We start from the raw sequence: 14,403 nt of genomic DNA on the forward strand, positions 1-14,403 counted from the left end.
CTGTTGTTCAGTAGTTTTTGAGATATTACAGTTAGGACCAAAGTGATAAGTTGACAAATCTTCCTGAGCCCTAGTTCTCTTTATACTTGTTTGTTTAAAAATAAAAACAATCTGTGACATTATCTAACATTGCCCCTCTGTTATGTTTTTCTCTCCAGATGTGGTGTGGCCCTACATCATGCCACATGGGTGCCAAAGGCCGAGGCGGGTGTCCCTCAGGCCAGAGCTGCATCCCCATCAGGGAGGGCCACTGCTTTGTGAAGCCCTGCCTCGGCTTTGGAGAGTGCTGGCGCTCCAACCCTCCCCCGCGTCCCACCAAATGCCACCCCAGCTCCAGTTACCAGGACAACAGCTGCGCCAACATCACCTTCACCTTCAACAAGGAGACCATGCCTCCAGTGAGTTACCTAGACACCCGGGAGGGAGAGATTGAATTAAAGGGTTTTGGGGTCATTTGTCATGCCTCTCCCCCAACAGCACTCTTAGATGAATGGAAGCAGCAAAGTGAGAAAGATCAGGTTTTCAGAAATGCTCAACCACCTCTCCTGGGCAAAAGGACTTTTATTCTAAGACTCCTGAACAATTCAGTCATGTATTCAAATGTGTTCCAGGAAGAAAGAATGTGGGGATATTTTCTCAGCTCTCTCCCTGTTCTCTGTTGACTGTATCCAAGTTTTGGTGTTCCTGAGAATCAGGCATTCCCAACTCCATGCCAGTCCCTTCTTAACCCGACCACACTGCGAGATTAATTTCAGGATCACATGGATTTGAGCTAAACAGAACCACTGGCGACTCTGTCACCACATAGGCTCATCCCTCGCCAGTTGCCTAACAAGCATGACAGCAGATAGTGACAAGCATTTGAGCCTGCGGTCTTTAATCTAAATGAGGTGGATCCCAACCCGATAGCATGTTGAACCTGCTGCCAAAAAGCAGGCCCAGAGGTCTAGTGCTCCCTTTTTCTTCTTGATTGGCATATATTTTTTCCATGTGCATTAACATTTGCTTCTTTTCTTCTTCTTTTTTTCCAGAGCTTGACTGTGGAGGATGTGTGTAAGCAGCTGAGGCGCTTGTATGTAGTGAAGAATTTCTCCTTGGAGCATTCTGTGTCCATAACCTGTGACCCCTCATTCTCAGCCAGCAACGAAATCCACGTCTGCATCGTAAGTGCCTCCTCCTACTCCTAGTTTGTCATATGTTTGTCTCCCTCTATGAATGCATACTCAAAAAAATCCTCTTTGATTTATAGCCTGCAGCGTACATTCTTAGCAGCATTAAGACATGTTCTAATGGGGAATGTGGTGGATTTAGGCTTGGTTGTTTTGTGTCATCAGTAGACAGCATGTAAACACGATTAATAGCAGACGAGATGGAACTTAACAGACAGATTTCAAACCTCAGTTTTTTTCTTCTTTACTTCTAGTCCACGGAGGACCATCGTTTGGACCGAAGCCCCATTAAAGAGATCACAGACAGGATAATCGACCTGGTTAGCAAACGCAACGGGAACAACACCATCATCACCGCCATCGCAGAAGTGCGCGTGCCAAGCCCCAGCAAAACTGGTATGAACCGCCTCCAAACTCTTGTTGTTGCCTGTGCTTTTTCCCAGACGTGCAAACACAGACGGTGGGAGGATTTGGTTTTTTTTTTTTTTTTTTTTAGAAGACTAGATTGAGCCAAGCCCTGAATATGACAGCAACGCCAAGCACTAAAGAAAAACGTGCATGTGTGAAAAATTATTACTAACCCTACCGCGTAACTCGTGCCACCCGGGTCTGCCATCTCAATTAATGGAGCATAGAAAGAATCTAGCCTGGGTGAAAAGAGCAGAGCGGCTTGGCTATGTGGCTTTAGATTGGCTCGTACTGCAACTGGCTGGACTTGTAGTCAGACTCCCGCACATGTCCGCCATTCATCAACACAGTGACAGCAGACTGCCACCACGGCCAAATAGAAGCAGCCTCCTCCCTTGTCGAGGGCTCAGAGGTCACGTTGCACTGGCAAAAGCATGCTAATAATTTAGGAAGCTTGACATAGTAATATAATCGAACGTTTTTGTGCATTGTTTAACTGGGACTTACTGCTTTTAACTTCTAAATTTGTTGCATCTCTTTGACCTGTTTGCCTTGTTTTCTTCCGCCAGACTACCTGGTGCCCCTCCTTAGCTCCATCTTCATCGTCATCTGGGTCCTTGTACTGGTCTCCATTTTTCTGTGGTGCATGCGCCGCCGGCGGAAACAGAGCAACCACAACGGGACGACGGCCGCCGGCTCCGAGGACAACACAACCAACAACGTGCGGGAGCAGCTTAACCAGATCAAGAACCCTATAGAGAAGCACGTGGGCCTCACGGTGGCCATCAAAGACTACGAAAACAAGAACTCCATCATTGCCAAAATAAGGACAAATCATCCCGAGGGGGATGACGAAGACAAGGAGAGGCACTTACAGAAGGGCCGCTTTGCCAAACAGCCAGCATACACACTGGTGGAGAGGGACGAGAAGACGCCCATCTGCAATCCCAACTCCACATCCAAACACCCTAATTGGACTAATAAACAGGACAACAGAGACTTGGAGACAGCAAACAGCATAAACAGAATGGACTACATTGTATAGCAGACAGCTGTGTTGCTGTGCAACCAAGACTTACGCCTTCACACCCCGGTGGTGGGTGAGACGGGGGAGCTTTGGCATGTGTAGTTAGCAAACTGTCGTGTCAGTGGTGACCCCACAGTATTTTCAGATATTCCCCGTGTTAATTTAAGTTTTGACAAGCTGGCTTACACTGGCAGTGACAGTTGCTTTGTTTGGCTGGAAACGCAAGGCACTGATATACATTTCACTGTAGGACTAGTTGCGAAAGTGTCCTCCTCTGCATTTCATTTCCCTTTTTTCCGTTTTTTTAATTTAGTGTGCGCATCGAAGGGGCTCCTGGTGTAATTGTTGTACAATGACTAAAACTACTCGACGTGTTCAACGCTAGAGCTAATTTTTTTTTTTTTAGTATTTGTTTGAATTCTTTCTAGTTCCGTTTAGAGAAAGTGCCTTTTCAGCTTTAGACTTCAGCAACTGTCAAATGAGAAAAAAAGATCAACTTTATTATTTATTTTTATTTTTTCGGTTGGGTGGGGACAGGGAGGGAAGGGTTCAATGTCAGCAGTTGCTGCCAATATGAAGAATTTATGTCAATTTAGAACATGTAGATATGTAAATTTTTTTATTAATCATTGTGTATATTTGATTTATTAACTTAATAATCAAGAGCCTTAAGATATCATTCCTTTTTATTTATATGTTCTGTCTAGTTTAAAGGTTTTGATAGCCGTGGAAGCCTACCATTTCTTTCAATGACTTAATTTTTCAACGCATTCTTTAAAAGCCAAATTTCAAAGAAGACAAAGGATGGGCAATTTTGGCCTGAGATACTTTTCTTTTTCTTCATTTTACCACGCATTAGACATTTCATTACTTGTTGCCAGGACCTTCATTGAAGGCAAGTGAGGTTAAGAAAACAAACAGGATCAAGGCTGCTGCGAGGGATGGACATGGTGGCAGACATATTGCTTGCCACTAATGGATAAATACTTTAAGGGAACAAAAATCCTTCAGCAGCTTCAGTTCACCCATTGACATAGTTCAAAGGCGGTCAAAATCCAACAACTTGCAAGGCAAGTTGCATCAATATGACACGCAAGTAATCCCATCTGCTTTAGTCAGCGTAATATCTTAGGCTATACCATGAATACTTGAACAGTAGAGGGGCAATGGGAACACTGAAGAATCCGGTAAAATCCACTGCCTTGCTCTGCGAGTGCCTGCATTTGTTTCTGTGCAAATTAGTTTTTTTTTTGTTTTTTTTTTAATGAGGCTCTTAAAGACAAACATGTTTTATCTCATTTGTTAACCCTTTGAGATCATGGCAACATTTTTGTTCTATTTTTGACTTTGTGTTATGAACTTGAATTATGTGTTGATCTGGCAATATATTTTTGAAAGTCATATTTATTAAATATTTTGTATGAAAAGAGAATTAAAGTTGTCTTTGTTCTGGAGTGCGAGTAAAGAGTCATTCTGTGATGCATCGTGCCAAACATGTCGGAGCGTATAAAGGTTTCTCATGCAGCTGGCTTGGGAAGCGCTGCCGGAGCGGCATCGTAGTCTTGAGCAAGATCTCTGTCCAAATGTTTACAGCTAATTACGTTGTAGAAAGCCATCCTCGACTTAAGTCAATACTGGGGACAAAAATACTTTTGCTCCCCATGATTCTCAGACAGTATTGCCCTTGTTCGTCTGCTTAAAGTAGCAGGCCCTTTTAAAACTAGCAGGCCTCTGAAGCCTATGTTGTAGAGAAACTGATTTTAAGATTTACTCCTCTGCAGAATCTGTTTAAAAGGATTAAATCCCAAGTGAGAGATTATCAACACCTCTTTAGATTGACCTTAAACCATACAGGGACTTAACAGTAGGGTCAAGTCCACTAATCCACCGTGTTGTTTCAGTCTTGATAAGGACAGAATTGGCTCCTGCGAGTGACTCATCTCAGGTTACACCCGCTAATGCAGAAAAGCAGGTTTATTAGTAACATCACTGTTGGACAGACCGTCACTGTCAAGTTGCCATAAGCGTCAACGCCCAGACTGTGGGAGGAAAAAAAATTGATCTACATGCCGTTTCATGCTGGCTGCTCCAGAAGATTAATTTATTTGCATATTTCCACAAAGATTGAGAAAAAACAAATTTATTTAGATTATAAAATGTCTTTCCAGTCCAATAAAAAGAAATCAGGAGTAATGTAGTCAGGCAACATTATGTCATCAAGTGGAACATCTTAGGCTTGACATGGGGGTTTGAGTGACTGTTGGCCGCTAGTTGCCCTTTGCTCTCTGGATCACCCAACTGGCCCTGGCCCAGCAGCCCTGTCGAGTGTTGGGGCGACAACAGCAGCTACATTTTAACCTGTGATACTGTAGACGTCCTGCTACTCCCAAATAAAACCGCTAATAATTCAATACTACTCATAAACCCACACAGATTTGGTTCAAGTTCAAAATAAAATCTGCATTATACCCTCATATTTAAAGATACATTTCAGGTGCTTAGCAACTTATTGAGCAAATTGTAAGTGAATGAAATCTAACTACATAAGTACATTTTTGAGAATGGGGTGATGAAATAAATCTGGAAATGGCAATCAATCACACCAGAGCTTCAGCTGGGAAACTGGACAGTTTTCAGACACGTAGGAGCCAGTATTTCAGACTGAAAGCCATGACGTACTGCATGGCTCCTGCCTGTCTGAAATCCCCAATCTTTAACACAAAACCAAATCTAAACTCCAATTAAAGGTTTTTGACTTTCATTTGCGAGCCTCTCTTGACCACCACTACTTATGGGTGGAGGCTGTTTCAAGTATTTGACAAAGCGTAACTCAAACGCTCATGTATCAATTGCCATAATATGTTCAGCATTTGATCTGTGAATGTGTGTGTGTATGTGAAAGAATAGATATTGTAGTAAAATGTGACACGTGTACATATGCATGTCATGTGAGGGAAAACATGTAGCCTGACACAATATCAGCTCTATCTCTGTGGCGACAGGCATCTTTACTATAGCTTGTCTCTCCCCCTCAGGACCTCTTCAGTCGTCGTAATCTAGAGGTTCTGGGCACATTTTCACTCCACTCCTCTCTGAGTGTGGATCTGGAACTAATAGAGGAGCCTGAGGATGCAGGCTTGACAGATAGGCCCCTCAGACTTGCGGCCAGGCTGTTTTGGTTTGTCTGTGCCGTGTTATTGCTTGTGAGGGGGAGCCTCTGGGCCCGTTTCCCTGGAGTAAGCAGCTCTACTTCCAGTGTGGTTTTCTTGCGCTCGGAGACAGGGAAAGCCTTGGACTCTGCCTTGGCTTTGACTAGAGGAAGGGGTGGCAGAGGAAGAAGGTCATGCCTGGATGTTTGTGTGGAGCACTCGGTGGATTGAGTTTGGATTGTGGCTGGAGGTCTTCCAAGGCACGTCCTCTTGGCCCTCTGTGGGCGAGGGTCTTCCCCTGCATCGCTCGACTTGCACCTCTTGCTCTTTCTTGTCTCCTGACTGATTTCATGTTGGCAGAAAACTGCTGAGGCCCCATTTGGGTTGATGCTGTCTGGAGGACTGTAATCAGCCTGCTGCTCCTGGGTCAGACCCTGCTTTTGAGTAGTCCCAATCTGAGCCACGGCTTCATTTAAAGTACCGGGGCAAGGCCCGGTGTGGTCTCCCTCTGGGACTGCCTTCCATCCAGAGCTGAACTCTGACTCTCCAGCTTTAAGTTCCCTTTTTTGCTTTTGGGGACAGGCTCTCTGGTCCATCTGCTGTTCCCCCATACTGGAACCATAACCACAGAGCTCTTGCTGGACACTAGCTTGTTTGGCTCTGAAAAGGTTAAAGGATAGGAGGATATGAACAGATACACAAGTATCCTGTCTGACTGGTGGGGTTGGAAAGTTTTGCATTAGATCATACTTACATCTTTTGAAGCACAGTCTTCTTTGTTTTTGTGGGGCAGTTTAAAGGCTCTTGGGTTTCTCCCAGTCTGGAAAAATATTCCGATCGGCTTTGTTCGCCAAATTCCGTCTAGAAAAGACAAACAAAATCAGTGTAAACAAAAAATATTATTCCTGGAAATATTTGGCGCCACAGCAGACGGCTGTCATCATCTGGCATTGCCGGACATAAAACATTCACTAGGCTGCAAATGATAAGATAGTGAATACAACTAAAATTCAAATATAAAAAGATATACATTTATACTTTTTCTCTGGAATTCCAAATAGTGTAGCCTTTTCATTATTTAAACTATAATACAAGAACAATGTTTTCTATAATGCCTTTACGTACACTTAGCACCCCCCTACTTTATACTGTCCCCAGCAACCACCTCAAAGGCTTTAGAAAATAACCACTGGCTTGTCATAGTGTGATGTGTGTTTTATAATAGTCTCTGTTATCTGAGGCTTGGAGTGATGCTCGCCGCCAGAGGCATGATTACTAATCAGTGAAAGCATGTTGAAAAGTTAAAAACAGCGATTAAAGGATACTTCTTAAGATGATGGAGAAAGGCAGAGGATAAACACGAATGAGACGTGAATGGAAAAAACACATCACAGAAGACAGAGAGTGACAAAAGGGCCGCGCAGCCCACGTCCACACAGGATGGTGGGGACAAGGACACACTGAGGTTGGGTGGTGAGGGGGTGCAGGTCCAGCGAACAGCGAACGTGGATCAACACTTTCCCCTGTCCCGAACAGGGAGTAACCCAGCCAGTGTCATGAAGTGAAAGTAAGTGTTATCAGCGTATTGTTGGTGTTTGCGTGCACAATGCATGGAAGAAGAGGATGAATGGGTAATTCGACGGGTGTCACGTCATTTGCTATGTGCTTTGCAGATGTTTGGTGAGTAACTGAAAGTTGTGTAAATAATAATAAAATAATAACAATCATGCATGCATGAATCAAGTGTGTTTGTGCGTGTAGGATAAGATAGTCAGTTCAGATGTTGCGGGGAATGTCAGGTGAGTTGGAGAAAAGGAGGGCGATCTTTTCACACAGAGGATATGATAAAAAGTGAGAGTGAATGTAGCCTTGTATGTAGGGGGCTGTAGCTTTGAGTTGCAGGTTTACTACTACCCTTTATAACCTTGCACAATAATGTTGTTGCACTATTTATATATATATTTAAAACTGATGGTTTTACCTTGCTTGTATGATCTTCCCTGTAGCACTTGAAGGTTTGTCATAGGCAAGTGGATAGCAAATAAAATGTATTATTATTATTAATATTATTATTATACGCCACAATGTTTGAGTGCATTCTTAGTTGGCTAAAATGGGATGAAAGTTCAATAAAACCACATACTAAGGGGGCCACTGAGGCAGAACAGGAAACGGGCCAGAGATTGGATCTCACCAACGTGTGCGCTCAACAGGCCACTAATGAAGCTAGGTCTTTTCCTTGGCTGACCTAGAACAGACTCTGGATTTATAAGAGAACAAGAGAAGCCAGTGGTAAATTGAGCAGAACTTAAAGGTTGAGAGCCCGACAATTTATTGTGAAATTAATTGGAAGAATACCAGAGTAACTCTGGTTTAGAAATTGAGCATATTTGTTGAACCGGAATAAGCAGCATACAGGTGAAGAGCTTCATGATTTGAGTGACACGCTGTAAACCAAGAAGAAGAAGTAGAAGAAGAAGAAGAGTCCGCAGTGACCGATCTATTAGGCTGTCCTTAGGCACAGCAGTGCTTTAAAGTAGATCATAACATCAGCAGGCTCACAATGACATGTCGATGTTTAGCAGGCATGATTACCCTGTTCACCATCATTGGCACGGTAGCATGCTAACAAATGCTAGTTAGCACTAATCACAAGGTAAAGCTGAGGCTGATGGGGATGCCATTTGGTTTGCATGTATTTGGTAGTAAACCAAATATATTTTGACCTGCTGTTGGCACTAGATGAAAAATGAAGGGATAACCAAAGGTGTTACAATTCATCCTGTATTCCATGAATGCATGTACCACGTTTCATGGCATCAATCAAATAGTTGTTGACACATTTCACTCTAAAGCAGAAATGTCCACCTCATGTTGGAGCTAGAGGAAAAGTGAAGAAATCTCAAAAGTCAGTACGATCTATCCTCTGCGAACCATGAACCTTTGTGCCGATCTATTAAGTTGATGGACCTGCTGGAGCACTTGATAATAGGACAGGGGTTCACCAAAGTCATTAGGATTCATCCTCTCACCACCATGAATGGCTGCACCTAATTTAATGGCAATCCAGCCAATACGTATTTGTTGAGATATTTCAGCCTGGACCGACCGACCGACAGACATCGCCATCCACAGAGCAATATGTTTAGCACGGCTCAAAGACACTCAGGAGAATTTTACAGTGGGAAAATACAACCAGACAGATACTAAATCTTGGAAAATTTGAGGTTGTGGACACTTTGTTTATTTAATATGAGACATTTTCAGATCGTTACTATTCCATAAGCTGGATGGTAAAAGGATCAATGTGCACACTAAGATGAGGGAAGCCAATGTGGTAAGCGTTGGCCTCCATCAGCTGCTGTGATCACAGAAAAAAAAAAATCATGAATGTCCTCTCCCATATGTCATGATACCAGTGACATCATGTAACCCTACAAAAAACGGAGAAGGAGTAGTTGTCCCAAGCTGCAAGTGCAAGCTGGGGCATTGTGGCTTTGCACTGGGTGTTGAGACCTAGCTGCACTTTGGTCTGTGGTGTGGCGGATGGAATAAAGAGGCCAGACGGAGGGAGGGGAGGGAATAAAGAGGCTGAGCAATAAGGAAGTAGGCGGAGACAACAAGAAATAATGGACAAGATACTACAGAATGAATTGGAGAAAGAGAGGGCGTTAAGAGGGGGGTACAACAAAAGAAGAGCCCCCCCTGAGAGTCATATCGTCTGGCCTCAACAGTCTCTCCAGCATGCCCACAAACACAAGAATCCTCACACAGGAAGTTCTCCACAGGCTGGCCTTTGTGTAGAGATGGAGTCATGCTCGAGTGTGGGCAGAAGTTCACTCATTACGTTCTCTCATATCCAGAGCTACAGCTAGCCTTGGATTTGGGACAGTGACACACATACAAACTTGCATTTGCCTACGCACTCACACACCCACCTCAACAACAACAACTGTGAGAAAGATGTGGGTGTCATCATTTGCATCGTAATGCCTTGATATGTATTCTGATCTGTTTAATATGAATAAATGCTGTTTGAAAATGAACTTGAAAGAAAAATCAACAAGAAGCCAATGAGAGGTTCTCAGGGAAAGTGTTGTGCCTTTAAGTTCCTGTCGGCACAACTTCAAAAGAGCAACAGAGAGAGAGAGAGAAGGAGAGAGAGAGAGTGAAAGAACTGAGTGATGGAAAGGAAGAAGCATGAAGAGAGGAAGAGGTTGGATATACATAGAAAGTAGTAGGAAAAAGATGGATCGGAAGTCAGACAGAGAAAGAAGTGCATGAATTATTATCACCAGAGGTCCAAGGGTTGGACATTCTGTATTTAGCAACTAGAGAGAAGAAAGTAGAGGGATTAAAGATTGAGAAAGAGTAAGAAAGACAAAGAGAGAGAGAGAGAGAGAGAGAGAGAGAGAGAGAGAGAGAGAGAGAGAGAGAGAGAGAGAGCTGGTGCATAAACATTATAATTATCACAAGCTACGTGAATTAAACAGTAAGTATTGTGTGGGAACCGAGGTGGCCTAATCTCGTACGGATTGATGCAAACTCCCAATAGCTGGAGAGCGTCCCACGAAACAGAAAGAACATCTACCCGCAGCCACCACCACCACCTTTCCCTCAGCAACAAGGATTTAACCCCCACCGTCAGCCAGTCTACTCGCTCCCACACAAAGCTGCAAAACACTTCTCGTGATGCAACACGTAGAGCAGACCAACAGTGCCCTCCCTGGCCCCGGAGCACCATGGCTCCACCATGGGAGCTGCAACAAGACAGCACATCTGGATGTCAGATTATAGAGATAAGCCTGGCAAAAGGGTAAGGAGAGCAGAGTGAATGAATCACTTGATTTAAAGGGATATCAGTACAGATTCTCAGAGCTTGCCCCAACTTTGAGTGACTCCTGGAAACAACTTCAAAAAGATAACCAACTGCAGTCGCCATAAAATACAGGGAATGAACAGTTTCTCCCCAGCCATCTAAGATATGGTCACAGATAAGAATATTATGTTGGATATCTTTTAAGGCAGCTGCACTTGAAAGTAATGTGCTGATAGGGCTAAATAGTCTCTGAGTAGTCTAAGACTCCACTGCCATAGGATGACAAAACTTCTCTTGGTATGCATTTGACTTATATATCATTTCTTGTTTATTATCTTTTGCTATGTTAACATACAGTAGGGGTTTGCTTTATATAATCTACATAAATGCCCATGATCATTCATTTGTAGTATAACAATTTTGCTGGATAAAACATTCAAATTTTCAGGAACAGAGAACAGCTAAGAATAACAGTTTTTTTTGCAGCTTGACAACCATGCATTTTTTCGGTTGATCCAATGGGTTTTGCAAGGACTTTTTAAAAGCCAAAGAGGTTGGACATCTTTGCCTGAAAATTGCCAGAAAAACAAAACAAAAACAAGATGACGAGTCAGAAAACAGGTTAGCGTGGGAAGCTCCGATCAACAATCAACTCATATTTGCTTGTGATCAGTAACAGTTTGTTCTTGGATTACTCTAATGTCTTTGTATGTCACACAACACACATAAAACCACTGATATGCCATCCTACAAAACCATTATTGACTCATCTGTCAGATGGTAATGATTTATACCACTTGTAATGCTTGAATCACTAAAAATATTTAAGATACAAAAATGGAATTATTCTTTCCACTGGAAAGCCTTTGAACAGCCCTATGATGGCACAACTAAGTATACAAAATCCTCAAGCTGGCACAAAGAAACAACAACACTATTTAACTGTCAGGGCAGAAATACCTCCTGCAGAGATCATTTGTGGAACTAGTCCACAAACCCCTCTCCCTCCTCCCACTTTGCTCCCACAGAAGAAACATGCCCTGTTTGTCTAAGCTCATCACCACATCTTCCCTGAAACAAAGTCAACAAACATGCATGGGCACATACTTGTCTAAAATAGAGAACTTCTTATCCCTGAACAATGACAAATGTTTTTGGATCCACCCTTGTTCAAGGGTTAAGACAAGCTGTTAACAGTTGGGGTTCACTTGGTGCAAATTAATGGACACAGCTTAGGACGGGATGGAAAAAAGGGACATGATCATGTTCTGTAAAGAGATCATAGCTCTGTATTTGGCCTTGGTGGAGAGGAGATGTGCAGGCCCTGAAGGCTTGGGAAAGCGCTGCTTCTAGCTGTTGCGAGCTGTGAAGAACAGAGGCGTGCTGAGGTCATGAGTAAACACAGGCCCATCCATAGCTCAGAAGAGGAGGGGGGGGGGGGGGGGGGGGGGGGGGGGGGGGGGGGGGACTGGAAACACATCTGCTCTGCCTTTGATCCAAACTTCTGCGGCCCAGCACGCCACTCACCTCAGCTGCCCACTCTGTGCCTGACTAGAAAACATCGGCCACAATTCTACACAATAGCTTTTACTTCCCATGCTGCCCTCCTCACTGTTGGGGATGACTCACAATTGCAGAAACTTTTCATGAGGGACTTGAATGTTCAAATGACAAGAAGAAGAAAAACACTGCGTAAGAGATGCCTTTTGTTTGCTTCCCATACAAACACAGTAGTTTCACTGGCCCTACCTCTGCAGAGCAACAGTCGGTTCTAGGTTCTAACAGACAGAGTACATCAGGCTCTAAATAGAAATATCAGACCGTTATTGTTGCCCCCTTAGATGGGATGGATGTCAGGATTCCTTTTACTCAACTCCATGACTTTAGAGGCGTCAAACCAAAGCACTTTCTAATGGTCAAACAGCATCTGAAACCCTCTCTTAGTTTCCAACATCAAAATCGAGACATCCACCTTAAAACAGCATTTCACCACTTGGGGGAAGCAAACGCAACTTGTACGTCAGACATTGACATATTATCACCTTTTAAGTGGTTATGGTGAACAATAGCGAGTCCAAAATTCCCTCACCTTTCAGCTCTGTTGTTTTGTTGAGCTCTTAAAGTGAAATGTCTCTAATTTGCTGCCAAATGCTCCAGTAGACCTGCATGTCGCTAAATTTAAAAATGCCGGAAATGGTGCTGATGAGAGCTGTGGGACTGAACCAGGGTGGTTGACAATCCTTGGTAGGTACTATGAGCAAGCCCTTAAACATTACAGTCTTTTGAAGCATTGTTGAAAAAAAAAAAAAAGATTGATTATGTTTGTGTTAGCATTGAGAGATTTAATCTCCCTTTATGGTCCTTAATGTTGTTTCAGATGAGATGTGGTGAATCTGCACAAAACAGCAACTGTCGTCTAAGCCTGAAAACATAGGTTTCGGCATTGAATTTTGAGTACCAAAAATCAATATCTGGTATCGTAGTTCCCTCTACACTGCAGAAAATGACTAAATCTCACCATCTCCTCTTCTAATGTAACTGAACCACAGCTGAAAATATGACTAATAATAACAAGATACAAGAGACTACAAGATACAAGAGACTAGAGCATGCTCGAGCGTGGGACTGAGATGTTGGCTTTCACAGAACAAAAGGCCAACCATGATGTCACCTAAGCTCCCTCACAACGTAACCCCCTGACCTTACGAGAAGTGCTAATTTGATGAGTCTACATTTCCACTGTGGTTAAGGATTTTTGTTCAACACGTCACACAAACTGAGTCCTAACAACAAAACCAAAACCTCCCTAAAAACAGGGGAACGTGGAATTTGTTTTCGGGACTAGCGGGCTCGAGCTGTCAACAGTTGTGGAATAAAAGACCCCTTTTTTAGCATATGACCAACTTCGACATAAAACTCCAAAGGCCCCATTATTTTTAGACAGCAACATTATTATGCCTTACATCAGCTGTGACTCACTGCATAAGCTGTTTTTTGTTCATTTAGATTTTTAACTTTCTTGGCAACCTTGAAATTGCTAAAAAAAACTAATTTTCTGACAAATTAGAACAGAGTAAAGGATGTAAACAAATTATCGTTTTTGTCATGTGAAAAACTTTAGCCCTACTGTCTGGTATCTTTCCCTTACAAACCACGTTTGAGGTTGGACTAGTGAGAGCTCCACCACAAGACTCCCACCCTCCAGTTCCCTCCGCTTGTACTGTATGAGCCCAGAGAACCACATCCTGGGGAGAGGAACGCAATCGACAGCAATGCCTCCTTGAACTGGAAAATTGGTTACACAATATGAACTTTTTACTGACGACTGTGTTGCTCCACTAAAAATATTACAATCCCTGCTTTCATTGGAAGCCAAACTGTGGAGAGTGCAGAGACATTTCAAAGGGAAACAATAGCAAAAGCCCCACAGAAAAACAGCAGGCCACTGATCATGGGATGTGATGGGAGAGATGTCTGTCCTTGATGTGAGTGCCAAGGTAAGAGGCTCCACCACCGTTTCCCAGAATACTCTTGGGAGTTTGGGATCAAATGAGCACTGGCCAGATGATAGTTGTCCGTAATATGAATAGACAAAAAACAACTACAGAAGTAGGTCTTTCATGGGCAGTACACATAATATTCTTACAGGGAAAATACCCACTGAACCCAACTTAATCTTAGCTCCATCAATAAAGGCACATGACAGTCAACTGCACACAATCACATTAACTGGATTCTCCGTTAAAACCCCAAACAATGTACACTCACCGGCCACTTTATTAGGTACACCTGTCCAACTGCTCGTTAACACTTAATTTCTAAGCAGCCAAT

At 43.1% G+C, this 14,403-nt stretch overlaps 2 protein-coding genes across 2 annotated transcripts in view; one reads left to right on the forward strand and one right to left on the reverse strand.

Moving 5' to 3' along the window:
• The window catches only part of jag1b (jagged canonical Notch ligand 1b), a 28,310-nt gene extending 24,457 nt beyond the window's left edge, over nt 1-3,853 (forward strand). Inside the window, exons 23-26 of the mRNA XM_034899079.1 lie at nt 159-398; nt 1,032-1,163; nt 1,424-1,565; nt 2,147-3,853. Of these exons, the coding sequence (XP_034754970.1) occupies nt 159-398; nt 1,032-1,163; nt 1,424-1,565; nt 2,147-2,622 (990 nt within the window). The 3' untranslated portion in view covers nt 2,623-3,853. The remainder of the gene's footprint in view (nt 1-158; nt 399-1,031; nt 1,164-1,423; nt 1,566-2,146) is intronic.
• A 1,425-nt stretch (nt 3,854-5,278) lies between these two features.
• The window catches only part of slx4ip (SLX4 interacting protein), a 32,411-nt gene continuing 23,286 nt past the window's right edge, over nt 5,279-14,403 (reverse strand). The window contains exons 7-8 of the mRNA XM_034899082.1: nt 6,508-6,614; nt 5,279-6,413 (exon numbers count right to left, since the gene is read on the reverse strand). Coding sequence (XP_034754973.1) covers nt 5,636-6,413; nt 6,508-6,614 — 885 coding nt within the window. The 3' untranslated portion in view covers nt 5,279-5,635. The remainder of the gene's footprint in view (nt 6,414-6,507; nt 6,615-14,403) is intronic.

The sequence above is a fragment of the Etheostoma cragini genome, chromosome 17, assembly GCF_013103735.1.
Source record: "Etheostoma cragini isolate CJK2018 chromosome 17, CSU_Ecrag_1.0, whole genome shotgun sequence".
Lineage (NCBI taxonomy): Eukaryota > Metazoa > Chordata > Actinopteri > Perciformes > Percidae > Etheostoma > Etheostoma cragini.